Source organism: Ptychodera flava, chromosome 22 (assembly GCF_041260155.1).
Source record: "Ptychodera flava strain L36383 chromosome 22, AS_Pfla_20210202, whole genome shotgun sequence".
Taxonomy (NCBI): Eukaryota; Metazoa; Hemichordata; class Enteropneusta; family Ptychoderidae; genus Ptychodera; species Ptychodera flava.
In genome coordinates this window covers 17,528,255-17,549,252 of record NC_091949.1, presented here as the reverse complement: position 1 = coordinate 17,549,252, position 20,998 = coordinate 17,528,255, and the positions used below count along the sequence as shown (strand labels likewise).

Genomic DNA, 20,998 nt, shown 5'->3' with positions numbered 1-20,998 from the left:
AGTGTGGGTCCGGCAGAGGGACTGTGTTTAAGCCAATCATACTTCACTTGGCAAACTCATGGAAGTTTAAACACCGTATTCATAAAAATTTTGAGTGAAACACTTTATTTCTATGATTTTTAAAATAAAAGTAGCAAATCTGACATGTCAACTCAGTGATATCATTATCGTGTAAATTTCTTTTGCTTTGCATGACAGATGCAAATTTGAAGGTGAAAGGTTACTGGGTGAAATGTTACATAATCTCATTCTCCACCTAATTTTCCCCATCACTGCGTCAAGGCAACAAATGGGGTCAGGTACAGGTCATCATCCTTGGCCAAAACCTTAACAATGTGGTCTAATGACCCTGTACTAAGCGAGGTCAATTTATGGAGAATATTGGAGATGCTAACCGCAACATTTTTTGTCGTCCATAGGACAGAAAAACATAATTCTAACACAGTCAGTTCTTGTCTTACTCATGTGTTAATCCCTCGATGTACAGTGTTCCAACTGAAAAGAAATTTAACATTTGTATGAAGGTACACCTCAATATTGAAAAATCTAGAACTTTTTCTCACAATCTCTCAAAGAAGCTTAACCCTTTCACCCCCAGTTCCCTATGTACAGGTCCAACTCTACCATAGAAAACAATGGATTTTGGTCGAACTATGGTGGTGAAAGGGCTAATGGCATACTCTTTGTATATCAGGATTAAAACCAAGGGATAACAGGGAATTTTTGGTATTAGAGAGACAAATTACCTAAAGTCAACCTACATATGAAATTGAAAATACCTGCCGTAAACTAAGTTACGTTTTTGAGTTGAAAATTTAAATTTGCAATTTTCACAAAAAAAATCAAAATGGTGAAAACTTTATTTATTCCTGTAGCTTGAAAATACATCCACTGAAGTTGCAGAGCAGAAAAGTACTGTAAAAAATATGAAAGTTCAAATGAACGAGCCAAGGCGCATTCTATTGTGCAAGCACATATCTAATGAATTCTCAAAGTACGGGTACTTGCTTTCAGCACATTGATTTCAGTGCCCTTTGCATAAATGTCCGTTGAAATAGTCAATACTATGAAAGCCACGCTACGCAAACTGGAAAAATATTGAAAGATGTTGGCAACTGTGCCAATTTTTGTATTAACGGACAAATTAAATAATGTACTATTTATAAAATTCATTGGAAAAGCACCATGGCCATTAACATTCTGATGTCTGGACAATTGTCGCTGGGGGAAAAAAGGTTGGGGTTATAACAGCTGGACCACCTTATAACCATACAAACCAGCAGATACTGTCTATTTATTTATTCCAAAACAATCCAAAACTGCATTTCGACAAAAATTATTGTTATTGCTGCTGTACACATACACTGATGATGACCTAGCAATTGCTACTTCACTACTTCATTGAACTTTTTTTAAACGATCCTATGTTAATTATAACATACAACTTTAGTAAATTTTACATCTCTGTTATTCATTCAATTAACCGCATATGAAACATAATATTCCTTAGTATCAGTGACTGGCATTTTCTACTCGCAAGATTAATGCATCAGCACGCAGTTTACAAAGAGCCATCGCCCGTACGAATCTTGCGTTTCCTAACAACATCCGCACTAGTTTGCTTTCTGTCATAGGCAAGTCCAAGGAAACAACAGATATCAATGAAGAGTTTGGTAGAGTTCAATCGCTCAAACCCAAATTCGCTGGTCGCATAATCCCCAGGGAAGGTGTGATGGTAGTTGTGAAACCTTCTCCTAGCGCGTGACGACAACAAAGCTGTTCTCCGTTGGATTGATGAAGCGGTCGTACGGTTTGTTGCCAAACATATGGGCTAAACTATTGACACACCATGTGACGTGAAGCGTAAACGCGTAGCGCATCAGGCCACACACATAGAAAGCATTCCATGTTGTTTCGCCCCAGTACCACGGCACAACGGTAGGCAAGATGAAGCATACCAAGATCACCGCTGGTTTGTAAATCCTGAAATTCAATAACAATAGAAATGAATTGAAACAAACTGTCCATCTTTTGCTGTTTATTTCTATAACAGAATAGTCAAGACTGATTGGCCACATGGAAAATTTGTTATCAAACTAAATAAGTGAGAGTACATTGAGCCGTGTAAGGAAGCAGGAAAGGAGCGCCCTCGTACCATGGATCTTGCAGTCTGCTTCACAGTACAAGCTAGTATTAATGAACAGAGAATGACGGAAGTTTAATACATGAACTTGCGGCTGGATGGCGCACCAACATTAATTCTTGTCCCAGAGGGTGTAACATGTCAAGGTTAGGCAACAGTCCTAAATCTTGTTTTCTCAAGTTCTTGTTGATATTTTTTTACTTGACATATTGATCCTTTGTCCTTGTTTTGCAAATGTGTCAGTTAATTTGTTTACAGATACGGCTTTTAAAAAACACTTTTCCTCAATACATAGAGTGTACATGTAAATATATACTGTAACTGGCCATTAAAAGTGCAATTGGCATTTCCTCACAACTTTAAGAATGATGGCGTCAGAGGAGATGGAAAATATTGCAATATTATACTCTGAATCATGAAAGGAAGCTTAAGAGAGTCTCTTTATGTATTCCACAACATAACAGATGACTGGAAATCGCAAGTTTTCCCAAAGTGGTATCAAATACTGCTTTATGGTGATAAACACAAAGTTATAAGAACCATAATGTGTTTGCATAAATAACTTTACAAAAATGCTATTAAAACACACTTTCAAGATCGGCATTATTACTGTGTCAAGTGGCAGCAACACTTACTTTCTCTGAATTCGTACGATAGGATCAGCTTTCAAATCACTCAGGTCTATGTTTCTGCCCTTCCTGATGACATCTGGGTGTTTCCTCACCAACAGCCAACCAACATGAGAGAAGAAAAAACCCCTCTTGGCGTTGTGGGGATCAGCATCCGTCTCTGAATACTTGTGGTGAACTCTGTGATCACGGGCCCATTCATAGATATCATTCTAAATTGGGAGAAGGGAAAGTTGAAATGTAACTGTGCATGATGATTGCCTTGAAACAAGTGGAATATCCCATGTAACTCATGCCATGCTCTCCCTGGCAAAAATATCCCATGGGTATTCTATATGACAAAGTTTAACTCTAACAGGAGTCCTATGCAGCTCCTTTAGGAAGTTTGCAGGATTTTGGTCGTAATTTTGAACACTAAGTCTAAAATTGTCTAGAAATCCCATAGTAATCCTGGAGACACATTTTAGTCCTATGGTAATCTTCAATGATTCCTATAGGATATTTTTTGACTGGCATGCGTTATACCTATATCTTCTACCACCTTGTCCCTGAATTGGATTTACCCTGCTTAGTTTGCATTCAGTTTTGAAGGCTGAAGTAGCACCTGACTAGAGCAGCTCGACAGTCTCTTTGGAATCTTTTATGAGATCCCTCCAAAACCAGCAACACAAAGTTTTGGCATTTTAGGGTCTTTTTGGGTCAGTGCAGGAATTTCTTGATATATCCTTAAGTCAGCCCCAGTGTTCTCCCTAGGATCAAGGGCAAGCATGTCGGAAATTTGCATAAAATTTACATAATTAATATGCATACATTAACATATATTTAAATACATACACACATAAAAAACAGTCACTGCAAATTGTAGTCATTTAATATGCCTTTTATTTCACTTACACACTGCTGCATGAACATACATATCAGGGGCACCATGAACTGAAATAAATTCATACAACAGTCCAACTTCAGTTGTAAAAATTCAACTCGTACTCTTCTTGCATGGAGAAACATTTGCGATGAAACATTGCGTCACTTGTTTACGAAATTATACAGAGCAACGAAGCCACACAATCAGGGCTGTGTACCCCAGCGAGTTTTTGAGCACATATAACACGTTACGGTCACGGTCCCAATGAATAGAGGAACTGTTACGGTTTACCATAACAGAAATTCAGACGTATTTACACGGATGATCGTCACCAAAATCATGAAACACCTGTCGTTTTAATAACTTGCCTCCTTAGCGAACCTGAAACGAGACCTGAACTTGAAAACAGCGCGAAACGCTCAAAGCCCACACATCGACCGCCATCTTGGAAATCGCCCGACCTGTTTAGTTTACGTCACATGGCACAGTAGACATCATTTCGCGACCAAAAAGTTAATCCAAACTCATGTTTTTTAAAAACTTTGTGCGACATAAAAAAAAGATGACAAGAATGCAAAAGAACGATTGCGGAATTAGCAAAAAAAAAACTTGTAAAATGACAGTGACCCCAACATCGCGAAACTAGGTCAAGTCAGCGTAGCGTAATATGACGTACACGTAACGTTGCAGCCCACGAACTCTACCGTTTGCTTGCTCTGATACTTTCACCGTTTGTCTCAACAACAAGCAAAAAAAAAAATAATTAAAATACAAATTTACATTCGCAATGCTGCCATGGAGATTTCATGTAGACAAACCGTCATCAGGTATAGACGCCTTATAAACCTTTTTTGAGGGTCGCTATTTTGACCGATAGCTTTGACCACCAGCATTTTCACGGCGTCGACGTCACTGTAAATTCTCCCACGATAAACGGCCATTAACACGGCGCTCAACCAACATGATCAAAGTCACGGCCACACCGATGTGCTGCTCGTCCGTGGTTTTTTCAACACCTATGTACGTGTCAATTGATTAATGTAAACCCGTCAATCGACATGAAAAAGTCTATTCAGGACTAAAAACGATGTTGATAAGGCTAGTTTTGGCAGATGTCCCATGCCAATGGATACACTGAGCTGTCAAGTGGGGCTGTCAATCAAGGGTGTCGGGAAAAATCTGAAGCGTCACGGCATTGTAGCAAGCGTCACGGCAATCAAGGCAAGCGTCACGGAGACGTGATGCTTGAAGGGCCTAGGGAGAACACTGAGTCAGCCCCATTGTAATGCTCTTTCTTGAATCATATAGAAACATCCCTGTGTCACATAAATCCCTGTGTCACATAACTATATAACTATACTACCGGTATATAACCGTACAACTCCAGCCATGCACTATATATATATAAACTCTTGCCATGCTCTCCCGTAGAAGAATCCTAATGGAAAAAGGCCGGCAGTTCCTGGCTCCAAAAATTTCTTACATAAGATTTTCATAATAAAAGTAAACTTTTTGAATTCTCCTGAGCAACTTACCTGAAATGCCAGGGTCTGGATAAAAGCCAGAAAGAGACGAAGAGGAAATGTTGCTTTGTAAGTACGATGAGCCCACAGACGATGAGCACCTGCTGTGATCCCAGTGGCACCAAAGTAATAAAGGATAAATGCTGTGTGGAGAACAGAAACACAGATTTCATCAGGATTGAGATCGTCATCAAGTAGGACGATTGGTGAAACCAGAAATTTGAACAGATTAATAATACTAACAAAACTATATGCACATGCATCTATAGAAGTACATGTAGTGTATGTTGTTATGTGTCAGTTTATCCACATGTATATCTATCCACCACTGCAACAATTATATTTTTCATATTCAATGTTCATATTCATATTCTTCAAATTTAAATCTACAGAACATTGCAGCAGTCAGAAAACAACACTTTATGCCAGAATAGGACAATTATGACGTACATTTTAAACATCAACACCTTCCAAAACCCCTATCTCCACCTTATCCACCACACACAATGGAGAAAACCAAAACCATTGTGGTGATGGGAGCTGCTCTGCAAATATCAAAAAGGCAAGGCAGCTGTCACGCATCTCATGTAATGCAAGTGAACTGATTTATCTATCTGGTATTTTCTGTGCAGAGGAGAATATCTCAGAGATCTTGGCTGTCGTAATACAAATAACAACGTGGAAAGATCAGGAAAATTCAGCCTGCCATTTTGACTTGCTGCTGCTCAATGGGAAAACAAACTGTCAATCATCTCACATACATTAAATTTCACACGTTACAGATTCTTAGGAACTCTTTACAGAACAGGCAATTATGGACCTCAAGTATTTGGAAACGGTAGAATATAGCAGTATATAGTGCAACTTCAACTGTGACACTGAAAGTTGCAGAAAGTGTCCAGCTTTTGTTTAGTTTCATGAGTATTAATTTGCTTGTCACAGAACCTATATGAAAGCACTTAATTCATCCAATCATCCATTACAATGATGAACAGACAATACTGCCACAGCCAATTGTTTTATGCTTTATAGGTGTCCCTGACTTGTACATAAAATAGTCACCCCTAACAACGATCAGAAGGCACAAAGTTTAAGACCGCATACTTGAAACGATTGCTTGGTTACAATCAGGGCACGTGAGGGTACAACCCAATAAAACAAAACAAACTTTTGCAAATGACAAGATTTCTGGCTCCAGAGTTCAGAGGGGGAAATGTTAATAAAATAAAATACAGCAAAACATATACAAAGTGTGTCTTAATTAAGAATAATTATAAACGCGGATTGATTGAAGATACAGCAAATTATAGTCATGGGGCGTTGGTTGATTATTCAGATTTGCCCTTATGAAAATTTTTAGCCTGCTGCACAGTGTTCCTGCACAGGTGCGGCACTAGTGCAACAGACAATTACTGTAACTCAACTGTAAGGCGACTTTTTCGCATGCAAATTAGCTGCTGCCGCACAGGCGCAAGAAATGATAAAAACAGTAACTGTGCGGCAGCTTTGTGCAGGAACTGTGCAGCAATATACAGCAGGTTGCGGCAGCTCTGCTGTAAGGCGATTTTTTTCTCATGCAAATTAGTTGCTGCCGCACAGGTGCAAGAAGCAATGAAAACAGTAACTGTGCGGTAGCTTTGTGCAGGAACTGTGCAACAATACAACAAGTTGCAGCAGCTTTGCTGTAAGATGATTCTTTTGCATTATACACATTAGCTGCACTGAGCACATATACTGTGCAAGAAATGCTGAAAACAGTAACTGCAGTAACTTTGTGTTGGAAATGTGGAAGCCTGTGATTGCACAATAGTCCTTTGAACTACAGAGTACCTGAAAGACTGTGCAGGAACTTCACAGAAATTGTGGCATCTTGCAGGACAGCTACCAGGAGTAGGTAAAATTTGCGGCAAATTATTTTGCATGTTACTGCAGATTTGCCGCAAACTACAAAATGCAAATTTCCTTCATAAGTTGGCATAATTCCACAGCAGTCAGCTCTGGGATAAAACTTTTACCAATTTCAGCAACAGTAAGAAAACGAAATACATTATTAAATAGACGAGAGATACTGAAAACCAAAGAAGCAACACAATTAAGTGACAGCAAAATTTCTTGTATTGTACCATAAGTTTCAACGTTTTTATCTTTTCCAACGATATAATACGTTCAGCTCAGATATGTACACAGAAGTTGTAAAATCGCTTGTGTAAACATGGCCAATGTTAGTGACACCGTTGAAAACCTGACAGACTGTGGAAAGCACAAGATGTGTTTTATCCAACTAAGCTCTGAAAGACCAGTTTCACAAGAAAAATGGTCAGCGCAAATGAAGTTATTGTTAAATAAAAAGACATAGAGAAAAAAAGATTAAATTCAAATTGTGGTACGATTTATTTTAAATGCCATGTTCATTTCATGCCACAAGTATCTTCAAGAGATTTTCTTTTGACTCGAGAAGTTTCATGTAACATTTACATTACTGTCATAGGCTGCGATTTGGCTTTCTGTTCTCTGAATTTCTTGTCCCTTCCTCAGTATGCATTCTGAAAAATACAAATCGTTCAGGGAAGAGTACTATAAGTCTTTACCGTTTGACCACACATTTAAACATCGCAATTTGATGAAAGACATCAATAATTATTTGAAAAGAGACAAAAAAGTTGAAAACTTGAAGCAAAAAATGCATATACATTTATGATTATTAAATTAATAATGATCAAATGTCAAACAGCGGACAGCTCGCCGTATGTTGTTTACATACCAACGGCGGCGACGGGCGACAATCTGCAAAAATCTCAGCACTTACTGTAACTGTTGTGAAACGAAAGTGAATTCAGTATGAATCAGTACTCAGCGAAAATTTATCTGTATCTAAACATAGCAATGCAACGATTACAGAACATTATAGCGATGAACAGACGGACGGTACATTGACTTACCGGTACATTTGAGAATGGCTCGCAGAGGCTGGATGATTCGATCCCGTTTCCGGTTGCAGGTCTCTCCGAACCGTGTGTACATACTTAGAAAACATAGTCAGCATTTTTACTGCTGTTCGCGTTCACAAATTTTGAAACCCGTCTATCTCTGGTGCTGTATACACGTTTTTCCAACACTGTGATATCATTTGCCTGGCGATTCCATAGAAAGATCATGAAATTGTCCACTAGATAACTCCCTAACAACAAGTACACAGCCGATGGTACCAAAATCTAACTTCGCGCCGATCAAGCCTCATGACGTTAACGGAAGTGCGATCTATAAATCATTACGCGATTTATAATGTAGTCCCGTTTTTAAACGTTGGAATTGACTCTACATTATTCACCAATCCGTTATGTTTTATACTTGATAGAGCACCCAATTTACAAGTATAATGAAACTGGTTATTTTCATCATAGAAAGACTCAAAATAGAGTAAAATTTCTTTCAACACGAAGATTCAATATCAATGCGCGAACTGAACTTGATGAACCGTGACCTCAGAGTGTAAACATGTCGGCTGCTCTCAGTCTCAGCATGGAGGTAGTAGAGAAGGAGTCACAACTAGGCGGAGATCAAAGGGACCATGTGTTTTGCCGCTGTTTGCCTTACTAACTACTCCATTAGCACCAACGGGACTTGCGAACGCGTTTTCTCGGATTTAGGAAACAAGATTAAGTTCATTCGGGGTCGTTCGGGTGTTTCGGCCGTCCCTCGGCAGTTGACAGATCTTCAAACATGGCGTCACGTGTCCAAGCGTCGCGTCGGGAAGTTCGAGTCGTTCCACTGATTTTGATGTACACGATGTTAAAGAGGTCGAGGAACAGATAATTGAGGAAGGGAGCTTTTGTATCTGCAAAGGCGCGAAGACTGAGTTGATGATAGCTTGCGATTTAAAAAATGCCATACATCGTAGGCAGCATTGTTAACACGCCAACTTTTTCCCAAATCCAGTTCTTGGTTCTTGCCGTGTTTTATCATGTTGTACTGGCATTGATGATAAGGTTAAATAAGAAAGCATAGCTTTTAACTGCTACGTCCATGACTTTAATGAATGGTCGCGATATAAAAACAACACGTACGTTGCATTGAAACAAAGCGTCGCAGCGTCGCCTATGGCGTCGCTGGCGTCGCGTCGCGTCATTAAACACCCGGGAAACGCTACAAGTTTAACCCACGCTCACGGCAGTGCTGCAGTCCGCTGCACCATACTCAGTACATGATTGAAAAGTTCGTGATCAGAACTTCCATTCTAACATGGAAAGGTTCCTGCGATCGAATGTAAAGTATATAAAAACGACGTTAAAATTACCCAGATTTTGAGAATGAAAAACTTAAATTCCTTGTAACTTCACTTTTCGTGGACGGAACGTGTCGTTTCTTACGCTATCATGACGCACTTGACCCAAGCTACGCAAATACAGTCTTTGCGCATGTGTTATGACACTGTGGAGAAACTGAGTCGCATTAGCAAACCCAGGTTAATTTCACTCGGTTCGGTTGCGAAGGTACCGTCGGCAACGCACATGGCGGGAAAGGGGTTTTAAACAATGGACATAAATGGATTAAACCAATGGTGAACAATAGTAATAAACGTAATTATCTCAGTTGTGACTCCTTCTCTACTACCTCCATGGTCTCAGCGATGGACGTTGGCGAAGCAGCGTATTGGATTTTCGTACAGCGGTCGGGATGGGGTGTGAAACACCCCAAAATTGTGCTCGGCAATTATCTAACGCTGAAAACATGGACAAAAGCATTGAAAATCAATCCAGTCGTAACAGAAAGCCAGATTTTGTTAGCGATGACCGGACACAAACTTTAATAGCTTCCAGTGCTGGGCACTGTAAACGTACCGTATATACTGTATACACTGCTACAGCGTGAAGTCTGAGCACGTCCACGGCCCTGCTTGGAGACAAGGTACTAGTAGCGGGTCCTGCGACATTAAAGTTTATTTGTTTGTTTCTACAATGAAAAGTTCTCATCTGTCGATATTTTTAAGTTACAGATTTGCAGTAACAAAAGTCTACGACGCGTCCTTACACAAGTTACAGACCATCATAGATTTCGTTCGAAACTTTCAGTGCATTTGGTATCACTCGCAGAAAATACAGAGTTTAACTTGCAAGTCAGACAAGTCCCTGTTTTAAAAATTTGTTTCCCTAAAAATTCAGTTGTCGATTGAACCCTGATTTACCAAACCAGATCGTCGAAGGGGTACTCATGTAATGATGTTACATGTCACTGCTGTATAATACAGATGTACTCTTTATACCATCATCCTGCAATGTTGTTGAGTTTAGGCCTGTGTCGCTTTCACCAGCTGAACTGTGCTTTAAAAGCTGTCCATTATCAAACAGTTTTTATAATTTAAAAGTTATAAAAATAAATGAATGTAAAATATAAATGAAAGGTCAGTTTTGTTTTCTTGAATATGACTGGTCACGAAGTGCAATGGTACACTGTACTCCCGGTAATGAAATAGTCGGCAATGTGCCCATCATGTGTTGCTCCATATTTGCAGCAATAACCAATAACAATCTGTATATGTAATGTCATTTCTGGCACACAAGCTGCACACTTTGATGGCCTGCTGCACACAAGCTGCACACTTCAAGGTCTGTTGTACACAACCTGTACACATTTTACATTTGCCGCACACAAGGTGTACAGTATGGAGATTATTGCACAGAAGCTGCACAGTTTTGTCTCCTGCTGCACAGTTTCTGCTCAGATTAACACTGTGCAGAAACAGTGCAGCTAGCTGAATTTTCCTGCACAGCCTCTCTTGCACAGCTTTCCTGTGCAGCACTAGTGCAGCAACTCTACGGCAGAGCTGCCGCTAGTCTACAGCAGAGCTGCCGCACAGTTTCATTTTCATAAGGGTTGATAACGGTCACTGGGTCATTTTTTTACAATTTATACATACGTTGCTGTGAAATTTGAACATGAAACAATTATGTTGTAGAGATTTAACAACATTAATCACAGTTGATTACTGTATCACTCCTACTTGTGAAAAAATAACAGGGTATTTGAGGTCAGTACAGAGTATGGCAGGCAAATCTACAGCCCTTTCACCTGGATGTAGATTCCTTAGTTCTGGCCTCAACTTTGCCAGAGACCAAATGGTTTGCCTTAAAACAAGCTACCTGGCAGTTACCTACGTGATTAACAAGCCTGTAAGAGACACAATCATTTACATTTTTCTCTCACGGATGAAAAATGAAATTACATAGGAATATCCACAGTTCATCTTTTTGGACTTGATTTTGGTAAGGTCATGGTCACTAAATGTTTATTATCTCTGTTGGTGATCGAAGTCCATGCATTCAATGGAAAACTAACAGTGTTTACACATGTATTTGTATATGACAGAATAAACCATGATGAATGAATGTATCATAAAGCTTTGAGCAGCGTAGTTCGGCCGTCACTCCTAAGAGTCCTGGACTCTGAATCCATAAAAAATTTCAGTTTCCTGAAGTCACCCCGCCATTGATTTAACGATTTCTTGAGTAAAAGTAAGTGTTCTTGGGACAGAGAAAACTGTCAAATTTCCTATGCTGTTCCTTGGATAGCTAATATGACAATTGGGTTTATAGTATTTCTGGTATCTTGGATAAAAAATATTAAATTGAGTTTTTCACCTCTGGTGTCTGTGGTGTAGTGACTATAACAATAAATTGGAGAGGTGTGTTGATGATAGAGTAGTTCTTATTTTGAAAAATAGTTACAGTGGTGTATTATCATGGCCGAGTTGGCTCCTTGCCATTTAGAAGATTGGAATGACATCCATGATAGCAAGTTTGCAAAATCTTTGGCCATGGTACGTAGTCACGGTGTGCCTGGGTGCGTGCAGTGTGGTAATGGAGGAAAAATTTGGGTTTAGTATGATAAAAGTAGGAAAAAGAGGCTCAGGATTGAGTGGGTAGCTAAATTGGTTCACTGAGTAAAAATCTGTATCAGCATGTAGTATGAAATATAATAATACAGTGTTTCTGTTTTATGGGCTCTTGACTGTATGGTTATATAGGTTAAGTGTTGGTTTGTACCTGTACGCTCGGTGTTTGGTGATGACTTAACTTTGTGTCAGGGCGCACCTTCCTTATCTGTATGTGCGGTACATGAACAGGAGAAAACCTTAGAGATCCATAAAGATGACATGTTTTTAAATGGTCAGGTCAATAGTCAGGTGTGCTTTGAATTAAATGTGCATGTTTAACAATGTCTATGAATTTAAATGAAATTGAACGATCTGTCGTTTGAGTCGGGATTGTATGTATACCTGACTCCTACAAGTCATGAGGTACAATGATGAATTTTCAGTGAGTGTCTGGTTCTCTTTCCCATATACAAGTGGCATCGAGGAATGAATGCTTGTAAAAAGGACTGAGTTATATTTTTTAACAAAGATATCAGGCAAGAAGACTGAGAAGGGTTTCGAGAATGCCACTGTCCTGTTCTCAACTTTTCACTGTCGTCATTTATGTTGTTATTCTCATACAGGAAACTCAAATTTCCTTGTTTCATGTTTCAACGATGAAACTGTGACCAAATAATTGCAGCCTTTGCAGTGAAACAAGTTTGCAAAATTTGTGCAAAACATGCGAATAGGAAAATCTTCTGGCCACCCCCCAAAAAGAATGGTTATGTCCTCTGGAATGGTGATGGTAGACAGAAAGAATGCCCTGAAAATATTTTGCAATTTCATGATAATGGAGAAAATATCATATTGGTATGTAATCATTCATCCAATGGAGAATGATATTGTGTGCATTCCCTATTATTTTGTCATTTGCTGCAATCGGCATGATGGGATTAAAATATGCAAATGAGTTATACAAGAATGAAATTATCACCAACAAAAATACTGTGAGGGTTCATTGCCACATGATACTGGTACAAGCTGTGCATGTATCCAGTACATTCATCAGCAGTAAACCACATGAGTCAATGACCAGTATATTCAAAGCACCAAGGCCAGCCAATTCAATGAAAGTGTAACCATGGAGTTTTTTACATGTAACATATCCAGTTCTAAGGCAGTGTTTCATCTAGAAAGGGGGACGGGGGGGGATTCCCCCTCTGGTGACATGTTGGCACCACCTAGTAATTTGTCAAGGGGGGACCAGGCCCCCATGAAATGATGCCATTCTCACCTTAGAGATACAAGTAGAACACATGAACTGGTGAAATCCCCCCCCCCCCTAAATTTTCTGGTAAAGGGGGAAAATCCCCCCTGTTAACACCATCCTGGATGAAAAACTGCTAAGGTATTTCAGATAACATCCAAATTTGGAGGGGAAGTGAAAGCGACCACCCTTTGCCACATCCAATCATCATAGCAAACAACCACAAACAACCAAACCAGGCAAACTCAGCTCCATGGGGTTACAAATTTCCCTTCTCAGCAGTAAAACACAAATTTACCAATCTATCAATGATTTAAATATTGTTTCTCATTACCTCTTTCCACTGATACAAGGAAAGAAATTGCTGGCCAGCCAACAAACAAACTGCTTGTGAATACCTTTTTACATATAAGCCATCTTTGTTGTTTGCCTCTCTCTGTTGTACTTTGATAGGTCAGTCTGTAATGGATAATGGCTTTGAAGAGCTGAATATGTATTCCGCTATGTCCTTTTATGGTTGTGTTTGTTCATTTGGAGAAGTATCTCACACATATGATATCGTAACTCATGCTCTATATGTTGCTTGCTGTTGAAAGGAGTATATAGCTGTGATGATGTAATTTCTTGTGCAGAATTCACATCATTAGGCCAGAGAGAAAAGATTATTGTTCTTGATATTTTGGCAAAGCTATAGAGGCAGCGGGCAATGTATTTTATTTTTTTATGAACCAGCAAAATCTTCAACTAGACACATTGTTACTGATGACTTGGAGTCTAGATTTTACGAACTGTCCACAATAATAGAGGCAATACATATACAGGCTACAGGCAGCACTGTCAGAACAACTTCTGAGCATTACAACATGTGCCCAGAAGAAAAAAAATATCGTAAAAATATGCAAGACAAAAATGCCCTGAAAGTTGCCATATGCTTATATACATGTATATTTGCCATAATTTCAAAAAAAATTTCAAAATTGGCTAAAAAAGTGGCAATTCAGAGGAACAATTTAATTATTCTTCTGTGCCTTCTCTATACAGGTATTTGGAAAACCCTGGACACGTCATGGCACCCTATGCGGAACACTCCTTTGACATATATCTATGTTTAGTAAACCACTGTACTGTCACCTTGAAAGATTTAATACCACGCCGATTGACAGAAGCGAGGTGACAGTTCAACGACCTTTTTCAAATCAGTATTGCATCACAGCAGGTTACCAAATTTCTGAGATCAAAATGTCCATTTTCATCACAAGCACAGTGTTTTTGTTCCGTTTCACTTGGAACATCACTCATAGAATGCCTTATGTTGTTGTGATATATAACTCAACCAGGTGTTTCTGGGAGCAATATCTTAATTAAAATGTTGTTGGATGGTACACTTACAGACTCCCCAAAATGGCATTCTTTATTGTAAAGAATGCCATTTGGGGGAGTTTTGTTCTGATATATAGATTTCTTGAAGACTAGAATTTTTCTTTTGAGTTCACAATCCTACCAATTTGGCTTGAAGAGATCAAAATTTACTCCCTGAAACTCATGAAGTTATATATTATCCATACAAAAATTTAAATAGTAATTTCATTGTTGGTCCATGAAACTTGCCCCTTTCACCACCATGGTTCAGTCCAAACCCATTGTTATCAATGGTGAGAATGGACCTGCTTACAGGGAATTGGGAGGGACAGGTTAAAAAAGTTCATGTTGCATATTTTGGGCTGATATCAATTGGGTGTGTGAATCTTACTGTTATAATTAAATAATAATAATAAAAGACTCCCTAAGTTGCTGTGAATAGTGACAATCGACCAATCAGATATAACCTTCCAAGCACGCTGCACATCAACAGCATATTTTCAGTGGCAGTGTCATGAAATTTGGCATGTACAGGCCAATCTGTCACCTAATCTTCCCAAACATCGTGTTTTATTTAGTCACATTGTCACATTTAAGCAAGTTGGCAGCATACCCGTAGATATGTTTCAAGATAAATGATATTTTTGTTTATTTTGAAGATTGAAGGTAAATAATTTAATCTTGACAGAGATTTCCTGAAAAACAATGCAATGATGCAGAGGCCAATAATTGTGTAGGGGTCAAAGGTTAGCATCTGACGTGAAATGTCAGAAGGGATGAACCTATGTGAGCCTAATCCTGCAAGGGAGATTTTTTTGCTAAAGGACATCAACTCATAATTTATGAGAGCTGCAATTCTCCTCAGTAATAGACCTGTTTGAGATTCTTCTGCCATAGCCACTTGTTGAATAAATTGTTTCACTTTTTTCTCCTTTTCAGATTTTTTGGTGCAGCGGGTACAGGCTCACGTACGTAGGTGTTATATCAGTGAAAAATGAATTACATTGTGTAAGACAGCAGGGACTCTGTAGTCTATAGATATTAGATGTATACAGCTAGTAGCACATGCTTATAATTTCAATTAAAATCACACAAGGGCTTTGTAGTTGTCCTCCAACTCAGCAACTGAACTGCAAGTATTGGCTGAATATTACCAAAATTGCAAATGTTTATGTTCATTATGAATTCATAATTTTACATCACGATCAATCTAGACCTCATCCCAAACAATTTATCGTTATGTTCATTTTGATCTTCTCATGAAAATATTAACCCTATGAGTGCTGTAATTTTTCCCTCCAAAGTTTTAGTGCAAATTTTACCAATTTTTATGAATTTTTCATTATATTTTTTGTAATTTTGGACCAAATTGACATAAAATTTCACTGGCTACACTTTTTTATCAAGATTTTGGCAAAAATTGGAAAAAAATTGTGAAAGTAAACATGCATGTTTTTGAATATCCATTGTGATTTCTGCAGTGTCATTCATTAACAACTCTGTCAGGGATGTTGGGCAAAATGGCTGACAAAAGGGTTTACCCAGGTGCATCCAATCTTGTGTGGGAATGAGTTTGACCAAAGTGTCACAGGTATGTTTAAAGATCTAGTATGAATATGAGTCAATATGAACATTCTGCTATCAGGAAAGGTTTGGCCTTTTATCATATTGCGGTCACTGTTTTGTGGAGTGACTGTGATCATATCAACCAGACTACTTGAAACACAGTGTAAACAGAAAACCCAATGTATAGCATTCTTATAAAACTGTTACATAATTTGTGGAAACTCCTATCAGATAATGCATTGTCTTGACAGATATAAGGTGCACACCGATTTGAAAAAATATACAAGTAATTTGATAAACATATAATTAACATATTTGGGAAGAAATTAATAATCAAAAGAGTTAAAAGAGAGCTCTGATGCAATTCTCGTAAAGTTTGTCATGTACAGAAACAATATTTGTTTTCCTTGTGGGTAAATACTGTACCAATCTAAATATGAATGGTGAGTATATGACAAGGTAAGTATATTCTCATAAATATGCATAACTTTGGAAAAATTTTGCAAAAATATTGCAAAATGTAATAAAGATGTTGAAAATGACAAATTTTGACAAACTGGTGTAAGAAGTTTCACATTGACGAGTTCAATGATTTGAAAATTGGTAACACACATAGAGCATCTTTGTCACATGACATTACGAAATGTGCAAGCACAGTATACGTATGCTAAAATTTTGAAAGTAAATATGCATGTTTTTGAATATCCATTGTGATTTCTGCAATGTCATTCATTAACAAAAATACAAAAACAGGTGTTGGTAAAGACACTTTTTATTCTTAACCTACAAGGCCACTGGTATTTTTCCTGATAGGGAAAAGTAACTTGTGCAAAAACGATGACATCACCATCATATGACCTACATTATTTGCATACAAAGGATATTGTACAGGGGAGCTGAGCCAGAGGAATACATTATACACACGCAGCAAGTGTATTTTTCCAATTGTATGTTTTTTTTGGCTTAGAGTCAAACTGAGACCTTGCGAAAGTGTCCTCATTGATTTGGTAATCCTGAAAACTTTGACATCACAATGCATCTTTTTGTTTCGTTGTGGCCGTCAACATAGCTTAAGAGAAATTATCCAAGGCAGTGGAGGTATTTGAAATGTCTTGACATGCATACTGGAAACATTATTGGCTTTCCTAAATTTGACTACTTTCCCAATCTGGATGAAGTGAACTGAAACCCATTACAACTCTATCATATGTAACTTTGACGTGTTTTCAAACTAATTTTGTTCTCGCTCTATATAATTTCTCTTTCTACTCCTTGTACTAACTCTGAAAACAAGTAGATATGCTAATCAAAGCAGCCTTTATAACGTCCAATGTTATTTATTGTTGACAACTGAATTCAGTCATAGCTGGAATTTATTCATCGACAATAGCATTACATCCTATTGTAAATAATGCATTGTGTAGCCAAGCCTTCCAATTTTCTAAACGGAGAACAAATTTCCTTTTTTCCTGAAACAAACTTCACAGAAATATTACAATCACAAGTTACAGTTTTTGTCCCTTGGAATGGTTGTGACCATGATGGGGGTTGAAGGTTCATCTGTTAGCATCTATTTGCGACACAAAACAGGAAACCGGATGTTTCTTGCTTACTCACTGACATTGGCATTAATTTTGAGCTTCATTGTTCTTGACCATATTTTGATATTAGTGATTAGTCATTGCTCACTGCTAACTGTGATCGCAGAAAAGTTTTTTTTGTAGCAGCAATATGGTTTGTTTTGCAATGAGAAAAGTTACCGACTGATGCAATTTACGCAAACAGTGACATTGTTGACGGACGCACATTTCATGACTGAAAGTCATGACCATGAAAATCAATAAGAAAATATGATAATAGCCATATGGATATGTTTTATGTTTATCCATGAACAAGCACTATCACTAACTAAAAGGAAATCTGTTTTGACAACTTTAGCAATTGACACCATCACTTCTATAAGTTGCTCTACTTCCTTTAAATTTAGATACCAAAAGATTTAAACATATTTCCATATCATTTTGGCTTTTAAAATGATATTGGAAACAAACGAATCATGCATGGTTTAAATTTATTCAAAATTTTCAGGGGGAGCTTTATTCTCGGTCTCTAAGCTCATGTCTCCTGTTCTCTATTTTCATCTCCAAATCTGCTCAATGTACGTCTCTGAGTCACCTCTGCCATTCCTTTGTCAAACAAATGAAAGCGAGGTTTGTTTTTTTTGTTACCACAGCATAGCACATCTTGGAGAGACTGAAATTTCAAGGCCAGCACAGGCCAGGAAAGTTGACAGAACCACTTTTTCCTTTCAAATTGGAAATGAAACTTTAAATGATTTTCTTGTGCATGCTGATTGAATGTTGTGCTTTGGTTTGTAAAATTTGTTTAGAATCACCTAAATAAAGATTATTACAGCGGATAGTCCTCTGTGTATGGGAGGGAAGACAACAACAGAAACAACTTTCTGAATGTATATTGTCACTTCGCATGCAAATTTCTTTATGACACACTGCTCTTCTGATAGGTCAGGAGTTGTGTGGTGTCAGCCGCAGTTCTTGCTCATTTGCATAACAAAGGGAAACCTAAAATTATGATGTATTTTACCCCGTTTGGGAACAAGACCTTTTCTCTACTCCACTAACCTAATGACATCATATGAGAACAGGAATGGCCCAGTTTGTTGGCCTCAATTTTTATCGAACTTTGATCTTGCTGTCGACTTGTAGTCCAAAGTTCTCTTTCAAGTATTTGCTATTGCAGTAAATATATTTATTTTTCCAAGGAGAGACAAACATTAAGTTCTTTCATTACACCATCTGCATTTTCACAACAACGTATCTCTCTTCTCCTAATAAAATTATTTCCTTAAAATGGGTATATTTCTTGTTCATAAAAAAGTAAAAGTTGTGATGCAGTTTTTTCATGCCTTCTTTCCTTGGATGGTGGTAGCTTATTCCGCAATATCAGTAGAAAAGATCCTTAAATCATATTCCTCCATCAGTTGTGGTTGATATTACTCACCCCTCCTATTATTTACAACAATCACTTCTTAAAAACTGACATGAATGAACAATCAAAGTCGGCAGTTGCACCATTCCGTTAATATTGCCGAATTAATGCTGAAGTACAGCCACCCAACACTTTCCTCCGTGTACTGTAGCTCGAGGTTTTGCCTCGGGTTGTCGGTTGGACCGTCGGCAAAACAAGACAAAATCTCGAGCTACTTTGCACTGGAGCAACCTAGCTCTAAAAGATGACTGACATAGCATGGAACACATATTTAAACGAAAGTATCGTCTTCCCAATTTCAGGAAACATAGTACCCGCGACATGTACGGGAGAGGCCTCAAAATTTGCATACCACAACAGTAAGTCGTGCACGGTAAATGCACCCACCCCTCTGTCAGGCATGCGATGGACTGGCGCGCATAATATCTCCACATGATTGGGCGACAGACATGTTACATAAAACATGTCTCAGGGTCAGTCGCACGGAATACGATAAAAGGATGCCGATCATTTTGCTCACAAAGAACCCGGCGTTATTCAAGACTTTTCAAGGACATGGAATAAACTTCGGAACTGCGATAGATCGCTCAAAAGGAGGCCGAATATTCACTGATTTAATCATTTTCCACAAGTTCAAGTCTGGCCTCAGGTACAGATTGTTTTCTTAAAAGAATCACCTGATCAAGTAATTGACATTCGCGGAATGACGCTCGCCAATGATTTGATGGGGATCAAGCGAATAATCTGCAATTTGACCGACAATATATTTTTATTTTAGATTATTACTGGCTTTTGTTATTCCTATAAAACATACTATGAAAGATAGGGTCTTAGAATGGCTTTGTTTATATATTTTGTTTATATATTTTGCTATGCTATTGTAAGTTTTTATATCCAAAAATATCAAACCAGTCCCACCCGGCCCTCCGTTACAGCTAGTCTACACGTTGCACGTGGGCTACGTGTCCATATCTGTATACAGTTGTTTATATATATATAGGTACGTACCGCTCGGTTTTATAATAATTCACACTCCTGCGTCCGCGTGTAAAGGTAACACGTGGTTGGTTTGAACAGCAGAACGCGCCCGGGTATGTATGTTCACCTGTGATAGGACTTACCGAAAAGCAACGTTTGCCACTTGCAGACTGGAAACAAGAAGACAGCATACACCGACGCTATGTGGAGAAGTCCCATCAAAATAACGTTTCTCCACACGATCGTGTATGTCCTCTTTTCCGGAGCATGGTAGTCGGCGTCATTGGGGATTGCCGCCTCTTCGGGTGATGATGCAGACCCGGTATCATCTTCCGTCGCGATCGTTTGAAACACGTCGTTCCTGGGAGGCATATTGGCAGCCTTGAAGAATGGTCTTCTGATCAGATGTGATGGATGCTCTCTCTCGTACGATATTATGAACTCTCCTGTTCCGGTGAAAATGTAGGTTGTTTTTCAGGCAAACTGAACTTTCAGGGTTCGGCTATTATGGCATGGGGAAGTACAGCCTCGAAATGCAACGTTACCATAGTTACGCTAGCATTGCAACAAATTATGACAGATATTTCTTGTACTTCTACCGATATTTCTACAAAACATGGAATATAGACCGTGTTTCACGTTCAGTTGCGAGATGTAGTGAAGCTGAGGATAGAAGGGTTTCTACCGATTCGTCTACTTAGTTTAGCCATACCCTTACTTGTATTTGGTATAATCCAAATCAGGTGACGGCAGTTTTCCAACGGGGACGTCGAGACAACCAAACTGCCATAGTAGTGCGATCAGCT

General features: G+C 38.5%; 1 protein-coding gene across 1 annotated transcript; it reads right to left on the bottom strand.

Annotated features, from left to right (window-relative positions):
* Positions 1 to 88: 88 nt before the first annotated feature.
* Positions 89 to 20,784, bottom strand: LOC139122839 (acyl-CoA desaturase-like). The gene is given in 5 exon segments (XM_070688647.1): positions 89 to 1,757; positions 1,759 to 1,983; positions 2,779 to 2,984; positions 5,173 to 5,303; positions 20,336 to 20,784. Coding segments are annotated over 5 exon segments (987 nt in total). The 5' UTR covers positions 20,565 to 20,784; the 3' UTR covers positions 89 to 1,561.
* Between the last annotated feature and the right edge of the window lie 214 nt (positions 20,785 to 20,998).